Here is a 20,356-nt window from a genome sequence, read left to right on the forward strand (position 1 = left end):
TTTTTTTTTTTTTTTTTTTTTTGAGACTGAGTCACTCTGTCACCCAGGCTGGAGTGCAGTGGCACAATGTCGGCTCACTGCAACCTCTGCCTCCCAGGTTCAAGCGATTATCCTGCCTCACCCTCACGAGTAGCTGGGATTACAGGTGCCCGCCACCACGCCCGGCTAATTTTTGTATGTTTAATAGAGACAGGGCTTCACTGTGTTGGCCAGGCTGGTCTTGAACCCCTGACCTCAAGCGATCCACCCACCTCGGCCTCCCAAAGTGCAGGGATGACAGGCATGAGCCACCGTGTCCAGCCCCTGTGTTCTTGTATCCCATCTCACAAAATCCCCATGTCCTAAGACCCACTTTACAGATGAGGAGAACTGAGGCCTCATAAAGGGATGTGACTCATCCAAGGCCCCACACTACTCAGTGGCAGAGATCGGGCTCATTCCAAGGTGTGGTGTTGGGCCACACCAGCATGTGGTGTCGCTTATGGTGGCGGGAGGAACACTCGGGGGGCCTTACTGGAAGGGTGAGGCCGAGTGGACTTAGGGGGAAGCAATGCCGAATCTCAGCAGCCATTAGTGGTGGCTTCTGTGCTGCCTGGGCATGAGGGCATGGACCCAGTGTGGGCCATGGGGTAACCCTGGGTTGAGTTCTTATCCCCTGGCTCTGCTGTTCAGTGGCTCTGTGACCTCAGACAAGTCACGTCCCCTCTGAGCTCCAGGTTCCTTTCCTGCAGGCTGGGGAGCCACTCTTTCCACCTCCCAGGAAGGCTGGCAGGCCCTCAAAAGGGCTCTGGCAGCTTTGCCCCCTACACAGGCACGGGACACAGGGGTTGAGATTCCTGGCCCTGTGGCACCGGGTGGCCTTACAGCAGCCATGTCTCTGCAGCCAAGGCCATTGGCATCTCGGAGCCCGTCAAGGTGCCATACTCCAAGTTTCTGATGCACCTGGAGGAGCTGTTTGTGGTGGGGCTGCCTGAAGGCATCTCCCTCCGCAGGCCCAACTGCTTCGGGATCGCCAAGCTCCGGAAGATTCTGGAGGCCAGCAACAGCATCCAGTTTGTCATCAAGAGGTAAGGCCCGACCAGGTCCGTGGGAGACAGCACCAGGCCTGCTCAGCACCCAGGGCAGGAGCAGCACCAAATCGCCATCAAGCGATTCTTGTGCCTCAGCCACCCGAATAGCTGGGACCACAGGTATGTGCCACCATGCCCAGCTAATTTTTTGTTTAATTGATTGATTGATTTTATTTTTTTAGAGATGGGGTCTGGCTACATTGCCCAGACTGTTCTCAAACTCCTGGACTCAAGCCATCTCCTGCCTGGGCCTCCCAAACTGATTACAGGCGTGAGCCACTGCGCCTGGCCACTGTTTCTTTTTTTCCTTTAGACAGAGTCTCACTCTGTCTCCCAGGCTGGAGTGCAGTGGTGCGATCTTGGCTCACTGCAACCACAGCCTCCTGGGTTAAACGATTCTCCTGACTCAGCCTATCGAGTAGCTGAGACTACAGGTGCCCACCACCACGCCCAGCTAATTTTTGTAATTTTAGCAGAGACTGGGTTTCATCATGTTGGCCAGGCTGGTCTTGAACTACTGACCTCAAGTGATCCGGCCACCTCAGCCTCCCAAATTGCTGGGATTATAGGCATGAGCCACCGCACCAGGCCTTTCTTTTCTCTCTCTCTTTTTTTTTCTTTGACAGCAAGGTGTTAGATGGGTTTGGCTGCAGTTGGCAGACATGAAGCTTCCCAGGCCTGCCAGACCCAAAGCCACCGAGCTGACCCCTCTCGCAGTCTCAGGAGAGCAGTGTTCAGTTTGCCCAGATGCAGAATGGGAATGTCCCATCAGCTCACGGGTTCTCCAGGCTGGCGTGTTAGTGTCCTGGGCCAGGGGCTGGGGGCAGTGCCCCATCGTCCCAGGATGGGAAAGTCCAGCAGCGGCTTCTCCAGGCTCTGTTTCCTTGAGCATGTTGTGTTTTTGCCAGTGAGGTCCTGGGGCAGCACCCATGGATACACGCTGTGTGCCCAGCTAGGATAAAAAGTCCCTTTGGAGAAGGCGGTGGCAGTTATTGAGTAAAAATGTGGTCGGGGGATTTCAGGAACAGGGGTTCATGCCTGTAATCCCAGCGCTTTGGGAAGCTGAGGTGGGAGGGTTGCTTGAGCCCAGTTGTTCAAGACCAGCAACATAGCAAGACTGCGTCACTACAAAAAAAATTTTTTAAGCTCTAGTGTAGCAGCACATGCCTGTAGTCTCAGCTACTCAGGAGGCTGAAGCAGAAGGATCACTTGAGGCCAGGAGTTCAAGACTAGCATGGGCAACATAATGAGACCCCATCTCTACAAAAAAATTTTAAATTAGCTGGGCATGGTGGTGCACACCTGTAATCTCAGCTACTCAGGAGGCTGAGGTGGGAGGATCACTTAAGCCCAGGAGGGGTTTGGAGGCTCCAGTGAGCTATGATTGCACCATTGCACTCCAGCCTGGGTAACAGAGCAAGACCCCTCCTCAAAAAAATAAAAAAACGAAACAGGGAATGAGAGGATCATATTTCTATTTTGTGTTTGTTACTTCTGTGTTACTGTAATAGCATACATTTAGGCTTGGTTTATGGCTGGGCACGATGGCTCACGCCTGTAATCCCAGCACTTTGGGAGGCCAAGGCGGGCAGATCACTTGAGGTCAGGAGTTCGAGACCAGCCTGGCCAACATGGTGAGATCCCATCTCTACTAAAAATACACAAATTAGCCAGGTGTGGTGGCTCGTGCCTGTAATCCCAGCTGTAATCTCCCTGTCATCAGGAGACTGAGGCAGAAGAATCATTTATACCCAGAAGGTGGAGGTTGCATTGAGCTGAGATGGTGCCACTACTCTCCAGCCTGGGCAATAGAGTGAGACTCTGTCTCAAAAAAAAAAAAAAAAAATTAGGCTTGGTTTGGTTGAAAGCAGCAAGAAAGAAGAGACTCTTAAGGGTTTGTTCCTCCAGGGGAGTAGATGGTTCTCAAAATGGGAGACTCACAGCACCATTTTTGCATAAAGTGGCGAGGAGATCTGCTGGGACAGGGAGCTCTTCTGCAGGGCCCGCTCTATGCCAGGAGGGAGGCTGCTGCTCCACGACACACAAACAGCAGATAACAAAACGCTACGCAAAAGGGCTGGAGAGCAAGAGTCATGATTTGTGCAGTAGAATCAAAGGCTTCAGCAGGCCAGGATGAAGTGCAGCCACATACCTGGTGTGTCTGGGCATATTAAAAGGAAGATTGAGCTGGGCACAGTGGCTCACGCCTGTAATCCCAGCACTTTGGGAGGCCAAGGCGGGCAGATCACGAGGTCAGGAGATCGAGACCATGGTGAAACCCCGTCTCTACTAAAAATACAAAAAAATTAGCCGGGCGTGGTGGCAGGCGCCTGTAGTCCCCGCTACTCAGAGAGGCTGAGGCAGGAGAATGGCGTGAACCCGGGAGGCGGAGCTTGCAGTGAGCCGAGATCGCGCCACTGCACTCCAGCCTGGGTGACAGAGCAAGACTCCGTCTCCAAAAAAATAAAAAAAATAAAAAATAAAAGGAAGATTGAGCTGGGCATAGTGGCTCATGCCTGTAATCCCAGCATGTTGGGAGGCTGAGGTGGGCAGATACTTGAGATCAGGACTACTAAAAATACAAAAATTAAGGCCAGGCACGGTGGCTCATACCTGTAATCCCAGCACTTTGAAAGGCCAAGGTGGGCGGGTCACCTGAGGTCGGGAGTTCGAGACCAGCCTGACCAATATGGAGAAACCCCCCTTTCTACTAAAAAATACAAAATTAGCCGGATGTGGTGGTGGGTGCCTGTAATCCCAGCTACTCGGGAAGCTGAGGCAAGAGAATTGCTTGAACCCAGGAGGCAGAAGTTGCAGTGAGCCGAGATCATGCCAATGCACTCCAGCCTGGGCAACAAGAGCAAAACTCCATCTCAAAAAAAAAAAAAAAAAAAAATAGCCAGGCTTGGTGGTGTGCACCTGAAGTCCCAGCTACTTGGGAGGCTGAGGTGGGAGGATTGCTTGAGCCAGGAGGTCGGGGCTGCAGTGAGCCATGATCGAGGTGGGAGGATTGCTTGAGCCAGGAGGTCGGGGCTGCAGTGAGCCATGATCGAGGTGGGAGGATTGCTTGAGCCAGGAGGTCGGGGCTGCAGTGAGCCATGATCGAGGTGGGAGGATTGCTTGAGCCAGGAGGTCGGGGCTGCAGTGAGCCATGATCGCACCACTGCCCTCCAGTCTGGGTGACAGAGTAAGGCCCCGTGTATAAGTATGCCAGCATTGCCCTCCAGTCTGGGTGACAGAGTAAGGCCCCGTCTGAAAAAAAAAAAATGTAAATACATTCTGGCCAGGCGTGATGGCTCACGCCTATGATCCCAACACCTTGGGAGGCCCAGAAAGGAGGATCACTTGAGCCCAGGACTTTGAGACCAGCCTGGGCACTGTATTGAGACCCCATCTCTACAAAAAATTTTAAAAATTCTCACACCTGTAATTCCAGCACTTTGGGAGGACAAAACGGGAGGGTCGCTTGAGGCCAGGAGTTCGAGACCAGCCTGGTCAACATAGCGACCCCGTCTCTATTTGATTTTTAGAATTAAAAAATTAGGCCGGGCGCGATGGCTCATGCTTGTAATCCCAGCACTTTGGGAGGCCGAGGCAGGCGGATCACAAGGTCAGGAGATCGAGACCACGGTGAAACCCCGTCTCTACTAAAAATACAAAAAAATTAGCCGGGCGTGGTGGCGGGCGCCTGTAGTCCCAGCTACTCGGAGGCTGAGGCAGGAGAATGGCGTGAACCCGGGAGGCGGAGCTTGCAGTGAGCCGAGATTGCGCCACTGCACTCCAGCCTGGGCGACAGAGCGAGACTCCGTCTCAAAAAAAAAAAAAAAAAAAATTAGCCAGGTGCAGTGGTATGTGCCAGTAGTCCCAGATACTTGGGAGGCTGAGGCAGAAGGCAGAAGAATCGCTTAAGCACAGAAGGTCCAGGCTGCAGTGAGCTATGATGGCATCACTGCACTCTAGCCTGGGTGACAGAGCAAGACCTCATCCCTTTAAAAATACAAAGAGAGGCCGGGCATGGTGGCTCACGCCTGTAATCCCAGCACTTTGGGAGGCCAAGGCAGATGCATCACTTGAGGTCGAGCCTGGCCAACATGGTGAAACCCCATCTCTACTAAAAATACCAAAAATTAGCTGGGTGTGGTGGTGCTCACCTGTAGTCCCAGCTCCTCGGGAGGCTGAGGCTCAAGAATCACTTGAACCTGGGAGGTGGAGGTCACAGTGAGCTGAGATCGCATTACTGCACTCCAGCCTAGGTGACAGAGCAAGACTCCTTCTCAAAATAAATAAAAATATATATATAAATAAATAAAACACAAAGAGACAAACTAAAAAACCATCCTGGGCGCCTGCCAGGTCCTGGGCTTGCAGCCCAGTGGTAAATGCTACCAAGTTGCCCTGGAGGTGCTGATGTAACCCAGACAAAATCACAGTATCATGTCAGGTAGAGATAACTGCTGTGACAGGATATAACTCAGAGTAAGGGGGAGAGAGGCACAGGAGGAACCTGGAAAAGGAGGTGATATTGGAGCAGCGACCCAGTGAAGTGAGAGGGCCAGCCAGGTGCATAAAGAGTGTGGGAGCAGGCTAGGCGCGGTGGCTCACGCCTGTAATCCCAGCACTTTGGGAGGCCGAGGCAGACAGATCACAAGGTCAGGAGTTTGAGACCAGCCTGACCAACATGGTGAAACCGTGTCTCTACTAAAAATACAAAAATTAGCCAGGTGTGGTGGCACATGCCTGTAATCCCAGCTACTCAGGAGGCTGAGGCAGGAGAATCACTTGAACCCAGGAGGTGGAGGTTGCAGTGAGCCGAGATCGTGCCATTGCACTCCAGCCTGGGTGACAAAGAGAGAAAAAAGACTGTAGGGACAGAGAAAAAGTCATGCAAAGTCCCAGAGGCAAGAACGTGCTTGGGTGTTTGAAGGCTCGCAAGGTGCCCTTGTAGCTGGTGCAGGGTGAGTGAGGGAAGTATGGTGAGGTTGAGGCCGAAGAGGTAGCAGGGGTCCAGGCGCGGTGGCCCACGCCTGTAGTCCTAGCACTTTAGGAGACTGAGGTGGGAGGATTGCTTGAGCTCAGGAGTTTGAGACCAGCCTAGGCAATATAGTGAGACCCTATCTCTATTTAAAAAAAAGAAAAATAGGTCAGGAGCGGTGGCTCACGCCTGTAATCTCAGCACTTTGGGAAGTCGAGGAGGGTGGATCACCTGAGGTCGGAAGTCCAAGACCAGCCTGGCCAACATGGTGCAAACCCGTCTCTAAAAATACTGTCGTGGGGTGAGGGGAGTGGGGAGGGATAGCATTGGGAGATATACCTAATGTCAATGACGAGTTAATGGATGCAGCACACCAACATGGCACATGTATACCTATGTAACAAGCCTGCACGTTGTGCACATGTACCCTAGAACTTAAAGTATAATTTAAAAAAAAAGAAACAGAAAAAAAAATACAAAAATTAGCCAGGTGTGGTGGTCGGGGTCGGGGGCCTGTAATCTGTAATCCCAGCTCCTCGGGAGACTGAGGCAGGAGAATTGCTTGAACCTGGGAGGCAGAGGTTGCAGAGAGCTGAGATAGTGCCACTGCACTCCAGCCTGGGCAACAAGAGCAAAACTCTGTCTCAAAAAAAGAAAGAAAGAAAAGAAAACGAAAAAGGTAGCAGGGGCCAGATCACATGGGTTTGGGCCAGCTTAAAGAGTTTGAATTTTATTTTGTTTTTTTTTTTTTTTGAGACGGAGTCTCGCTCTGTCGCCCAGGCTGGAGTGCCGTGGCGCAATCTCGGCTCACTGCAAGCTCCGCCTCCTGGGTTCATGCCATTCTCCTGCCTCAGCCTCTCTAAGTAGCTGGGACTACAGGCGCCCGCCACCACGCCCGGCTAATTTTTTGTATTTTTTAGTAGAGACAGCGTTTCACCGTGGTCTCGATCTCCTGACCTCGTGATCCGCCCACCTCAGCCTCCCAAAGTGCTGGGATTACAAGTGTGAGCCACCGCGCCCGGCCTTGAATTTTATTTCTAAAAAATTCTTAGAGACAGGGTCTCATTCTGGCTTGTTTTTGTTTTTGCTTTCAATGCCCACTCCCTCAAACCATAAACCAGGGGCACCCGGGCAGCTTGAGGTTAGGTGCCAATTCAACAGCAAGTCCTCATGAATGACATTTTTTATGGTTTTGTGCAGAGACACCTTGTGCTCATGAGCATTGTTTTTTTGTTTTTTGTGGGTTTGTTATTTTTTTATTTTATTTTTTCTATTTTTTGAGACAGTCTTTGTTGCCCAGGCCGGAGTGCAGTGGTGCGATCTCGACTAACTGCAACATCTGCCTCCCGGGTTCAAGCGATCCCCCTGCTTCAGCCTCCTGAGTAGCTGGGATAACAGGCGCATGTCACTACGCCTGGCTAAATTTTGTATTTTTAGTAGAGACGGGGTTTCACCATGTTGGCCAGGCTGGCCTGGAGTGATCCGTCCACCTTGGCCTCCCAAAGTGCGGAGATTAGAGGCATGAGCCACCATGCCCGGCCTTTTGCGGGTTTTTTTTGAGACAGAGTCTCACTCTGTCACCCAGGCTGGAGTACAGTGGTTCCATCTCAGCTCACTGCAGCCTCCACCCTCCAGGTTTAAGCAACTCTCCTGCCTCAGCCTCCTGAGTAGCTGGCATTACAAGCATGAGCCACCATGCCTGGCCATGAGCATTTGTTTCAAGAAACAGGTCTTTCTGTAGCCCAGGCTGGAGTTTAGTGGCACAATCATAACTCACTGCAGCCTTAAACTCCTGGGCTCAAGCAATCCTGCCTCACCCTCCTGAGCAGCTGGGACTGCCGGGGCACGCCACCACACCTGGCTAATTTTTACATTTTTTGTAGAGAAGGGGTCTCGCTCGCTATGTTGCCCGAGCTGGTCTCAAACTCCTGGGCTCAAAGCGATCCCCCTGCCTCAGCCTCCCAAAGTGCTGGGATTACAGGTTGAGCCACCGCACCCAGCCTTGAGCATTTTTTAAAGTCACAATGGCTTTCTCCACCTGTCATTTGGAAAGGGAAGCAGGTTAGCGCAGTGGCCGACAGGAGAGGCCATCTGGTGGGTTTGAGGCCAGCTCCTCCTGTTACTCCCTGTGGCCTTGGCAGCCGGCTGTGCTATTTAAGGGGAAGCACTGTCGCTACTCTGGCCTGGGACTCAGGGGCTCTGCCCAGCTTCTGCCTCTCTAAGGTTACTGCTGGGAAGTCACTTCCCCTTTCAGAACCTGAGTTCTGCCATAAAGAGGAGGGGCCTAAATGCAGTCTGAAGCCTTTTCTAGCTCCTGAGACTGTGGTTCAAGTCAGGGCTGTGCTTCCCTCTCCCAGCCCTGGCCCCGTGACCCCAGCTCTGTGCCTGGCACTGTTCAGAAGCTTAAGAGATGCCCACCACCAGAGCAGACACCAAATCCTCATCTACTGGGGACCCAAGGGGTACCCTCCCCGAGAGTTTGGCCTTTGGGCTAACTCCTGGGCAGAGACTCCTCGGTGCTGCTGCTTGATTACCCCTGTGACAGAGAGCTCATTACCTCTCCAGGCCCATTACCTCTCCAGAGAGCTAATTACCTCTCCGCTCCATGGCTTACCCTGCCATCCCCCGACAGCCCCACTCTGGCCAGCATGATTTTCCCAGTGTCCTCTACCCACCACAAACCCCAGCCCCGCAACAGGCTTGCTCTAACAGGACAAGTTGTGCTGAAGATGGGGCCTTTAGAAGCAGTGCGGTATGATAAAGGTTGATTCATGTCTGGGCAGGGCTTTCTGGAGTCAGTGGAGCTAAAGACATTAGTATAATACAAAGCTGGGCTTGGTCACTGGCACTCCCGACTGCAGTGACACAACAGCTCTTAGATGTGAGCCATAGATCTCAGACCTTTCCAGAAGCTTGGAGTTCTTGCTATGTAGTGGGCTTTGACTGTTTCTACACTTTATTTATTTATTTAGAGACGGACTCTTGCTCTGTCACCCAGGTTGGAGTGCAGTGGCGCTATCTTAGCTCACTGCAACCTCTGCCTCCTGGGTTCAAGCAATTCCCCTCCCTCAGCCTCCCGAGTAGTTGGGATTATGGGCGCCTGCCACAACACCCAGCAAATTTTTTTATTTTTGGTAGAGACGAGTTTCACCATATTGGCCAGGCTGGTCTCAGACTCCTGACCTCGGGTAATCTGCCCTACTCGGCCTCCCAAAGTGCTGGGATTACAGGCATGAGCTACTGCACCAGACCTTGTTTCTACACTTTAAACCAGCTCCACTGGAGGCCCCCTGAGGCCGCCTGCTCCAATCCCAGGCAGTGACAATCGTGCAATGTCCCTGGAGCAGGAGTGAGATATCAGACGGACCTGTTAAGGACTGGGCGGGTCTCACTCCTGGCTGGATCCTTCAAGCCCAGTGCAGCCCCCCAGATTCCACACGTGGGGCGGCAGGGACTCCAGGCCTAACTGTGCAGAGCCAGGACGGTCCATTGCAGGGATGTGCAGACCAAGGCCCAGAGAGGAGGGCTGGGCAGTCCCAGAGATGCTTGGAGGGACCTCTGTGATACCCCCGCCTGTGTTTTCCAGGCCCAGGCTGCTCACTGAGGGAGTCAAAGAGCCCATCGTCGACAGTCAAGGTACCCAGCACGGGGTCGTGGGCCATGGTGTGGGCAGGCAAGGGAGGGCCCCAGGGGCCTCTGCCACCAGCCCCTCCTCCTGCTGCCTCTGTCCTGCTCCCATCCTGGCCCTGGCATTCTCCCCACACCCCCACATTGGGTTTCCCCTAATGATGCCATCTTGGGTCCCAGGAACTGCCTCCTCACTTGGCTTCTCTCCCCCTGCCCTGCCCCCAGAGAGGGATTTCGGGGACCCTCTGGTGGGCGAGAGCCTGAAGAGACAGGGCTTTCAAGGTAAGGTTGAGCTCAGGGGGAGGTCTGTTGTCCCAGCACCAGGACCTTGACCTGGTTTGGGTTTGGAGGGCCAGGCTGGAAGTGGGGAGGAGCTGGCCCCCAACTTCAGGGCCTAAGGGACCAGGCAAGCCAGGTTGGCAACCCAGGCCCGACTGTACCCTGCCAGCTCTGTGTTAGAGACTCCAGGGGAGAGGGGGTGCCTACAGGTGGATGGTGGGGGGACCTAGGGGGTGGGAGGCTACAGGGCACAGGAGCCTGCCTGCCCCCCTCCAGGAAGGTAGCTGACATGCCTACTCCTTATTCAGCAATCAGTTGTGGTCTTAGTGCTTTGAAATCAGAATAGGAGCCAGGTGCGGCACCTCACGCCTGTAATCCCAGCATTTGGGGAGGTCAAGGAGGGAGGATGGCTTGAGGCCAGGAGTTCGAGACCAGCCTGGGCAACATAGAACCCATCTCTATGTCTATTTTTAAGGAAAGAAATCAGAGGCCGAGTGCAGTGTCTCACGCCTGTAATCCCAGCACTTTGGGAGGCCGAGGCAGGTGGATCACTTGAGGCCAGGAGCTTAAGACTAGCCTGGCCAACATGGCGAAACCCCATGTCTACCTACAAAATACAAGAATTAGTCGGGTGAGGTGGCATGCACCTGTGATCCCGGCTATTCAGGAAGCTGAGGCGGGAGAATTGCTTAAACCTGGGAGGCGGAGGTTGCAGTGAGCCAAGATCGTGCCACCGCACTCCAGCCTGGGCGACAGAGAAGACCCTGTCTCAAAAAAAAAGAGAGAGAGAGAGATGGTGGTCTGGGATCCCTTTGGCACATGCTAGCACTTGTCTTTTTTGTTTGTTTTGAGATGGAGTTTTATTCTTGTTGCCCAGGCTGGAATGCAATGGCGCAATCTCAGCCCACTGCAACCTCCGCCTCCCGGGTTCAAGTGATTCTCCTGCCTCAGCCTCCTGAGTAGCTGAGTTACAGGCGCATGCCACCACAACTGGCTAATTTTTGTATCTTTTTAGTAGAGATGGGGTTTCACCATGTTGACCAGGCTGGTCTCCAACTCCTGCCCTCAGGTGATCCTCCTGCCTCGGCCTCCCAAATTGCTGGGATTACAGGCATGAAAATTTTGGGGAGATTTTCAGTTGCTATTTAATATTTTTTAGCCATATGCATTTTTCTCCTCTCCTTCTGGGACTCCAGTGACAATGATAGATCTATTTTTTTTTTTTTAACCATCCCACAGGTCCCTGAGCCTACATTTTAAAAGTTCAATTTTTGCTCTGTTGTTCACATTGGGAATTTCTATTGACCTATATCCCAGTTAATAGATCCATTCTTCGATCACTGCAATTCTAATATGAATTTTTTTTTCGTTTTCAGATGGAGTGTCGCTTTGTTGCCTAGGCTGGAGTGCAGTGGCATGATCTTGGCTTACTGCAACCTCCACTTCCCAGTTCAAGTAGTAATTCTCGTGCCTCAGCCTTCTGAGTAGCTGGGATTACAGGCATGCACCACCATGCCTGGCTAATTTTTGTGTTTTTAGTAGAGACAGGGTTTCACCATGTTGGCCAGGCTGGTCTCAAACTCCCAACCTCAGGTGATCCACTCACCTCAGCCTCCCAAAGTGCTGAGATTACAGGTGTGAGCCACCACGCCCAGCCCTCTAATATGAAATTTAAAAACTTTCAGTTATTGTCATTTTAAATTCAAAAATTTCCATTTGCTTCATGTCTTCATTGGTTTTGCTAGGGTTTTTCATTTGTTTCAAGCATGTTTGTCTTTAGTTATTGGTGAATTTTTATAATGCCTTTTTAAAAATCTTTGTCAGATAATTCCAACACATGTGTCATTTGGTTCAGATATGATAAGTGATTTTTTTTTTTTTCTTTTTTGGAGACACAATCTCGCTCTTGTCGCCCAGGCTGGAGTGCAGTGGTGTGATCTCGGTTCACTGCAACCTTTGCCTCCCGGGTTCAAGCTATTCTCCTGCCTCAGCCTCCTGAGTAGCTAGGACTACAGGCTCCCACCACCACACCTGGCTAATTTTTGTACTTTTAGTAAAGACGGGGTTTCGTCATGTTGGCCAGGCTAGTCTGGAACTCCTGACCTCAGGTGATCCACCCGCCTCAGCCTCCCAAAGTGGATTACAGGTGTGAGGTATTGTGCCCGGCCTCTTTTTCTTTTTCTTTGGCAGAGTCTCACTCTGTCTCCCAGATTGGAGTGCAGTGGCACGATCTCAACTCACTGCAACCTCGACCTCCCGGGTTCAAGTGATTCTCCTGCCTTAGCCTCCTGAGTAGCTGGGATTACAGGCATCCAACACCACGCCCGCTAATTTTTGTATTTTTAGTAGAGATGAGGTTCAGCTATGTTGGTCACGAACTCCTGACCTCAGGTGATCGGCCTACCTTGGCCTCCCAAGGTGCTGGGATTACAGGCAGGAGCCACTGCCCCCAGATGGTGAGTGATTTTTTTTATTGTGTCTTGAAGGTTTCGGGTGTTATGTTAGGAGGCTCTCAATCTAATTTGAATATTCTTTAGCCAACGTCACACTGGTGGAGAAAGTGAGTTGTGACCTCATTACCATGGGTGGAGGAAGAAATCCAAGCTCCCCTCTCAGCCCCTACCAATACCACAGAGAGGGTGGAGAGGACAGGAACAAACAATTCATGCTTACCTGGCAGGGCTGGAAGTTCAGTCTCCACCCAACCTCTACTGACACTGTGGAGAAAGGGAAGTGCCCTACACTTCCAAGAGCAGGGGGAGGCGTTTCAGGTTCCCCATTCAACCTTTTTAACACACAGAGGAACCTGCGGGCAAAAACTAAGTATAAATTTCTTTTTTGGCGGGGTGGGGCACGGCGGCTCATGCCTGTAATCCCAGCACATTAGGAAGCCAAGGTGGGAGGATTGCTTGAGCCCGAGTGTTTAAGACCAGCCTGAGGCCGGGCACGGTGGCTCACGCTTGTAATCCCAGCACTTTGGGAGGCCGAGGCAGGCGGATCACGAGGTCAGGAGATCGAGACCACGGTGAAACCCCGTCTCTACTAAAAATACAAAAAAATTAGCCGGGCGTGGTGGCGGGCGCCTGTAGTCCCAGCTACTCTGAGAGGCTGAGGCAGGAGAATGGCGTGAACCTGGGAGGCGGAGCTTGCAGTGAGCCGAGATCGCGCCACTGCACTCTATCCTGGACGTCAGAGCGAGACTCCGTCTCAAAAAAAAAAAAAAAAAGACCAGCCTGGACCGCCAGGCGCAGTCGCTCACGCCTGTAATCCCAGCACTTCAGGAGGCCGAGTAGGGCGGATCACGAGGTCAGGAGATCAAGACCATCCTGGCTAACACGGTGAAACCCCATCTCTACTAAAAATACAAAAAATTAGCTGGGTGTGGTGGCACACGCTTGTAGTCCCAGATACTTGGGAGGCTGAGGCAGGAAAATCACTTGAACCCAGGAGGCGGAGGTTGCAGCGAGCCAAGATCACACCACTGCACTCCAGCCTGGGTGACAGAGCGAGACTCCATCTCAAAAAAAAAAAAAAGACCAGCCAGGACAACATAGTGAGATTCTGTCTCCATAAAAAATTTAAAAATTAGCTGGGTATAGTGGCGCACACATGTAGTCCCAGCTACTCAGGTGGCTGAGACGGGAGGCTAGCTTGAGCCCAGGAGGTCCAGGCTGCAGTAAGTCATGTTCGCACCACTGCACTCCATAGCCTGGATTACGGAGCCAGACCCTATTCCCCCCGCAAAAAAAACAAAAACAAAAAAGAATTTCACGATGGCAACTACAGAGCCCTAAAGCCCAAGCACAGGGCCCTGTGCAGTCACACCTTTGTGCTTCTCACCCAATTTTCTGTTTTTCATATCGATTCTGAAAGCTCTTGTTCTCTGTGGGTGATTTATATTTGTTTCTATTGTAAATTGATTTTTTTTCCATAATGTTTGCTAAGTGGTTAGTAATGCTATATAGGAAAGTCATTTTGTACAGTTAGCTTTTATGGCTATTTTAGAATTTTCATCTCTCACTAATATAGAGATGAAATTCTATAGTTTCAATATAAATTCTCTCGGGTTTTCTTTTTTTACATTTCTTTTTTTCAAGACAGGGTCTCACTCCAGCTAGCGTGCAATGGTGAGATCACAGCTCACTGCCACCTCAAATTCCTGGGCTTGGGTGATCTTCCCACCTTAGCCTCCCCAGTAGCTGGGACTACAGGTACACACCACCATGCCCAGCTAGTGTTTTATTTTTGGTAGAGATGTGGGTCTCACTATGTTGCTGACGTTGCTCTCAAACTCCTGGCCTCAAGCAGTCCTCCTGCCTTGCCTCCAAAAGCGATTACAGGTGTGAGCCACAATACCCAGCCTTCTCTTGGGTTTTCTACATAAAATAACCATCTACAAATAATAGCTATCATTTGTTCTAAGTTCAGACAACAACCCCATGAAGCAGTAATATTATTAACCCCATTTCACAGCTGAGGGATCTGAAACAAGAGATTTGTTTAGGGCTAATAAGTAGCAGAATACAATTCAAAACCAAATCCAAGCCTTCCAGCTCCAGAGTTCATGTCCTCACCAACAGACAATAATAGCTCTATATTGATTACGTTAACTCCTTTTTTCTCTACTTTTATGTCTGTTTGAAGACTGAGTACCTTGGTAGAACTGCAAGAACAACGTTGATTGTGGTGACAGCAAATATTCTTGTCTTCTAATTTTAACTGACAAATGTCTCTAATGTTTCATTTTTAGGTATAGCTTAACCAGAAAACCTCTGTAGCATGAGAATATTAATAATAATGTATATTTTCCTAAGAAAGAACCAAATCAATTTTTGGAAGAGGGACGGATTGTGAAACTTTATTGATAAAGAATTCTGTTCCAAAGGTGTATTCCAGTCACATTTACCCTACATAAAATACCAACACTTTCTTATTGCAAAAACAGAAACTCTGGCCATTGTATTGATGCTGACTTAAGAGAAATAGAAGCCTCTATATAAGGCAAGAGTCCATACCAGAAGAATTCGACCAATATGAGATACCTCCAAAAAAATCAATGACCTACTTTATATGTAAGAGACCCAAAAAAGTCAGCTTTTGTGGGAAGTTGATATGCATTTTATTGAACAGAGTGTACAGTAACTAAAAGAACTGTGTATTTCCAAGGGAATTAAGACCGCGTATCTGGATTCACACCTAAAAGCACATAGAAAATTAAACCAAAGAAGGGCAAGTTTTCTACTAAAATCACTTGGGCCCAGGTTATTCTATAAGAAGATTCTCACTGGCATTTGGTAGTAACTCATCACCTTCTGTGCGAGCTTGGGAACCAGCTGACTCAGTGAACTGCTTCCTGTCTTCAGTGTGTGATGACACAGACGTGTCAAGCTTGATAGATCTTATATGTAAATTTAAGAAGTTTTATACCCACCCTGGTTTTATTCCAAAATAACTGCTCTGCAGTTTTGGGCTCCATCCTTAGGAAGATACTGGAAAAGCAAGAGAACCTTTCTCAGCTGCCTGTGTGAAGTGACATTGTTCTAGAACGGTGCCCTGGGGCCTCATGCACAATTTCACAAGTATAGCTCCATAATCTGTGGAAGTCACTGAATGGAAGAAGAATCATCAATGGTATATTTAGGTTATGGAAGGTTCCACTGAGATAAGAAAAGGTTCTACAATGCAGGTAGCTGTTGAGCCTCCTAAATATTTTACTCATTTAGTTAACATCACACTGTGCATTGAGTGCAAGATTCTTTGGTTACACCATATTAACCACCAGGAGGGTAACTTCTGGTTTGTAAAAGAGATTAGTGGTTCCTAACGGAGGGGTGATATGGCCCCAGGAGACATCTGACTATGTCTGGAGAGAATTTTTCACAGCTCTGGGGGGGTGCTACTGGCGCCTAATGGGTATGGATGGCAGGAATGCTGCTGAACATTCTACCATACACAGGGTGGCCCCACAACAAACACCTCTCAGGCCATTAATGTGAATAGTCCTGAGGTTGAAATGTCCTGAAAGAGGTTCAGAAAACATGTCTGGACTGTTGTAAAGTCAAATGTATATTATGGAGGCTGCAAGGCGCCCCCTGTATCTCACAGCTGGAGGGACCCCGTCACCTCTCACCATCAGAGGCCCGTTCATTCCCGCCTTCCATTCCAGGCCCAGCGCCTGCTCCTTCTCACTGAAGAACCCAATAGAGATTTGCTGAATGAATGAGGGAAAAATAAGCTAGAAGCATGGTTTAAAGTCTTCCATCAACTACATTAAACAGCAATTTTATGTGGCCTAAAATTTATTCTGAACCTTAGTGGTGTCATAGTCTCTGACTATATAGAACCTCAAAGTTAAGGCTAACACTTTCTTAAAGATGGAGTGCACATCTTAAGGGGAGTTTGTCTAAACACTTCTCGAGTCATTTTAGTGGGACAAACCAAATAAAATGGTGCTAAAGGCAAACATTCAATGTACTTCATTTTAAACTAAAAAGTTAACATATAAAATGCCATGCACAGCAGACACCATTCTTTTTTTTTTTTACATATTTACAATTTTACATATTTACTTATCAATATAATTTCTATCTTTACAATTATAAAATTATTCCAAACTGTGGAAGAGTGGTACCATTTAATTTTCTTGAACATACACTTTGTAGCATTCGTTTTATCCTTTAAAAGGCAATTATTTACCAAAACCACAGTGAATGCCAGAAGAAGCACACAGGAAAATCATGGAGGGAAAAAAGATTGAGACAAAATTTGCACACAAGCCTTAAATGAATCTGTATCAGTAACTCAAATAAATAGTACTTTATTATTAACTAAGTTTCCCCTACTAGGAAAAACAAAACAATCCCCATATACTGTACCTTTAAAAATGCTCTGACATTTATAAGCAATTTAGTTACATTCTAGATCCCAATCAGTTGAGTGTAGTAAGGGCTACCTACAATTTAGGCTCAAATAAATACTCCACGTAAATTGTGATCATCCTGCATAAACTTGAGGTTGCAGTGGTGGAGGAAGTTTATCATTTTCAATGTTTTCAGAGTCAATAGCTGCTAACGGTTGATTCGGAGGCTTAATTTCCAGCGGGTATTTCTCAACAATGTCTTGAACTTCTCTTGCAATTCCATCTGTCCAATCTATGAGATCTTTTTCCAGTTTCTTGGCTTCACTCATGATCCTTTCCTGTCGTTCATTCAACTGAGACAGGAGATCCAAGTTCTTATACATTTGCTTGACACCTAAGCAAGCATCAGGAGACCAACTCTCAGCTTCTTGCTTCCTGGGAGAGGTCTGGCCAGACATGTAGCGATCAAAATCCTCCTGACTTAAATTCAAAGACTGGGCGTCCAGCTTCTCAATGAAAGCCACAGCACAGCACTACAAGAGGACGTTAATACAGTCATATTAGGAAAGCTACACATACTTGAATCGATTTGTAAAAATCTTTTGATCACAGAGAATTTAAAATAGAAGCTAAAGTAAACAAAACAAACTCATGAACTTCCGTGTATTTCAGTCTCAAAAATTACCTACTCCTATCCCCAGTCGTGCTTCCTATACATTCCCAGGAGCTCCGGGGCCAATGTATGGGTGCAGCCTCCCCAGGTGCACCATGAAGCCATTCTGTCTGAGTCTTCCCAGACCTGCTATCCCCACTGAGGATATAGTCCCCAAGTAGGTGTGGCACACAGACCTCTGATCCTCAAATGAATATTTTAACATCAAGTGGTTAAAAGAACAGCTCCAGACCGGGCCCGGTGGCTCAAACCTGTAATCCCAGCACTTTGGGAGGCTGGGACGTGCGGATCATGAGGTCAGGAGTTTGAGACCAGCCTGGCCAACATGGTGAAACCTCATGTCTACTAAAAACACAAAAATTAGGTGGGCGCAGTTGTGGGCGCCTGTAATCCCAGCTACCTGGGAGGCTGAGGCAGAATTGCTTGAACCCGGGAGGCGGAGGTTGCAGTGAGCCAAGATCATGCCACTGCACTCCAGCCTGGGTGACAGAGCAAGACTCTGTCTCAGGGGAAAAAAAAAAAAAAGGAACTCTGAAGTGACAGAACCTGAGTTCTGTCACCCCTTTCACTTAACAACAATGAAGTGAGTGACCTTGGGAAAGTTACTTAAGCTCTCTGAGGTTTCTGTACCTGTAAATGGGGGGAAATACCACCTAGATTTATTGTGAGAATTGAACAACATAACACATGTCACGTGCTTCTGAGAGGCCTGCAATGAGCAATGAATACATGGTAGCAATTATTAGTACAGAAATGCCACTACAAATGCCCAATTCAACAGACATCTGAGCCGGGCATGTTGGCTCATGCTTGTAATCCTAGCACTTTGGGAGGCCGAGGTGGGAGGATTGCTTGAGACCAGGAGTTCAGACCAGCCTGGGAAACAGTCGAGGTAGAAACCTCATCTCTAGAAAAAAGGAATAAAGAAAAAGAAAAATCTGATTCATCTAAGGACAATGGAACACCATCTGGCTCATGGTGTGTGTGGAGTTGCTGTGGCCCCTCCGTGACCTGGAAAGAGGAGGTGATTCTAACTCCTCACTTAGGTGAATGGAGACATGGCATTGCCACTAAAAGGAATGGAGAATACTGGCAAAGAAACATCTGAAGGGGCAGTAGCTCTGAACAAATTATATTTGAGGTGCAATACAAGTGTGAGGTCAAGACAGGTGACACAGAGTTGCGGGTCGTCACTGCACAGTGAGTGACAGCTCTGTGACAGAGAAGATGGTGCAGGAAGAGAGATGGAGTCCCATGGAATGACACAATTCAAGGTGGAAGTAGAAGACACAGACTTTACATAAAGAGACAAGGAAGTAGTGGAATTGTGGAAGCCAAGGAACAACAGAAGTTGCAGAACAAAGGACTCATGGAGAGTGCTATGAGAAGCGAAGGAAGATGAAGACTGTGAGTGCCCATGGGGTTTGGCAGCTAGAAACTTTCTACTTTTGCCAGAGCAGTTTCATTGGAGCAGTGGGTGTAGGAGACAGACTCTGAGTCAGGCAAGAAGAGGACGAAGAGAGAAGGCACAAATGTACTTAAGGCTGCAGGCCAAGGGCACTAGAAGCTGCTGAGTGTGTGCGAGCCAGCCACCTCTACTGTCAGTGACCGTGGCTACGCTCGAACACGTCCTGGTCCTCCTCCACTTCTCTCAATACCTGCCATGTCTCCACCTTCACACTTCTCAGGAACTTCCAGGTTGTCTGACCCGCTTTGGATAAAGAGCTGAATCCAAAAGGATCTTCCCTCGTAGGCAAGTGTATGTTTCATTTATATTAAGAAATATGAGGCCAGGTGCAGTGGCTCATGCCTGTAATCCCAACACTGTGGGAAACTGAGGTGGGTGGATTGCTTGAGGCCAGGAGTTTGAGACCAGCCTGGCCAACAAGGTGAAACCCTGTCTTTACTAAAAATACAAACATTAGCCGGGCGTGGTGACACACATCTGTAATCCCAGCTACTTGGGAGGCTGAGGTATGAGAATCACTTGAACCCAGGAGACGGAGGTTGCAGTGAGCTGAGATCACACCACTGCATTCCAGCCTGGGTGACAGAGGGAGACTCCATCTCAAAAAAAAAAAAAAAAAAAAGATATATGAGTACTTCTAATCTCATTCTGTATGGGCCACTTAAACTTTTTTCAGTACTACAGATTAAACCACCATGTGCCTGGGAAGACGGAAAACAGTGTGAATAAAGATAAAAGCATCATTCTGATCAAGAGCATTCCCAAGTCCCTCCACCTGCACATCACACTCCCGAGATGCTGGTGACCACAGTAACACGTAGCTGAACACAATGGTGGAGGGTGATGAGTGATGGGGGCAGGTCCAAGTTTGGAGGAACCTGAAGCTTATTCAATTTTGGGAACCTACTTACAGGAAAAGGAAAAAAAGTGACAAATACAAAAGTAGGTATAAATGTGAATACATACATAGAACCTAGAAATAAATCATGACATATTTTTAGCGTCTCAGAGATTCACGTACCTGTTTTGAGACTTTTTTGGCAATTTATCAGAAATACTCCCAATGCATCCTGGCTTCCCCTCCCCACCTCTTAGTTCCCAGGCTCTCAACACAGAAAACCAAGTCCATAAGCTGCCCCAAGGCTCCAAATTCATTAGCTTCACAGTACATTCCCTCTAAAGCAAATAAGCAGAGTTTAGTAGGAAGAAAAAGGAAGAATTCAGGTCAGGAGTCGTGGCTCATGCCTGCAGTTCCAACTCTCAGGGAGGTCGAGGTGGGAGGACTGCTTGGGTCCAGGAGTATGAGACGAGTCTGGGCAACATAGCGAGACCCCATCTCTCAAAAAAAAAAAAATTGGCCTGGTGTGATGGTACATGCCTATGGTACCAGCTTCACAGCAGGCTGAGG

General features: G+C 49.0%; 1 protein-coding gene across 1 annotated transcript in view; it reads left to right on the forward strand.

The window, feature by feature from the left end:
- The window catches only part of LOC116464094 (general transcription factor II-I repeat domain-containing protein 1-like), a 28,883-nt gene extending 12,313 nt beyond the window's left edge, over positions 1-16,570 (forward strand). Inside the window, exons 6-9 of the mRNA XM_032754210.2 lie at positions 884-1,067; positions 9,629-9,678; positions 9,850-9,951; positions 14,699-16,570. Coding sequence (XP_032610101.2) covers positions 884-1,067; positions 9,629-9,678; positions 9,850-9,951; positions 14,699-14,709 — 347 coding nt within the window. The 3' untranslated portion in view covers positions 14,710-16,570. The remainder of the gene's footprint in view (positions 1-883; positions 1,068-9,628; positions 9,679-9,849; positions 9,952-14,698) is intronic.
- Positions 16,571-20,356: the final 3,786 nt, after the last annotated feature.

This window comes from Hylobates moloch, unplaced genomic scaffold (assembly GCF_009828535.3).
Source record: "Hylobates moloch isolate HMO894 unplaced genomic scaffold, HMol_V3 SCAFFOLD_172, whole genome shotgun sequence".
Classification (NCBI taxonomy): Eukaryota; Metazoa; Chordata; class Mammalia; order Primates; family Hylobatidae; genus Hylobates; species Hylobates moloch.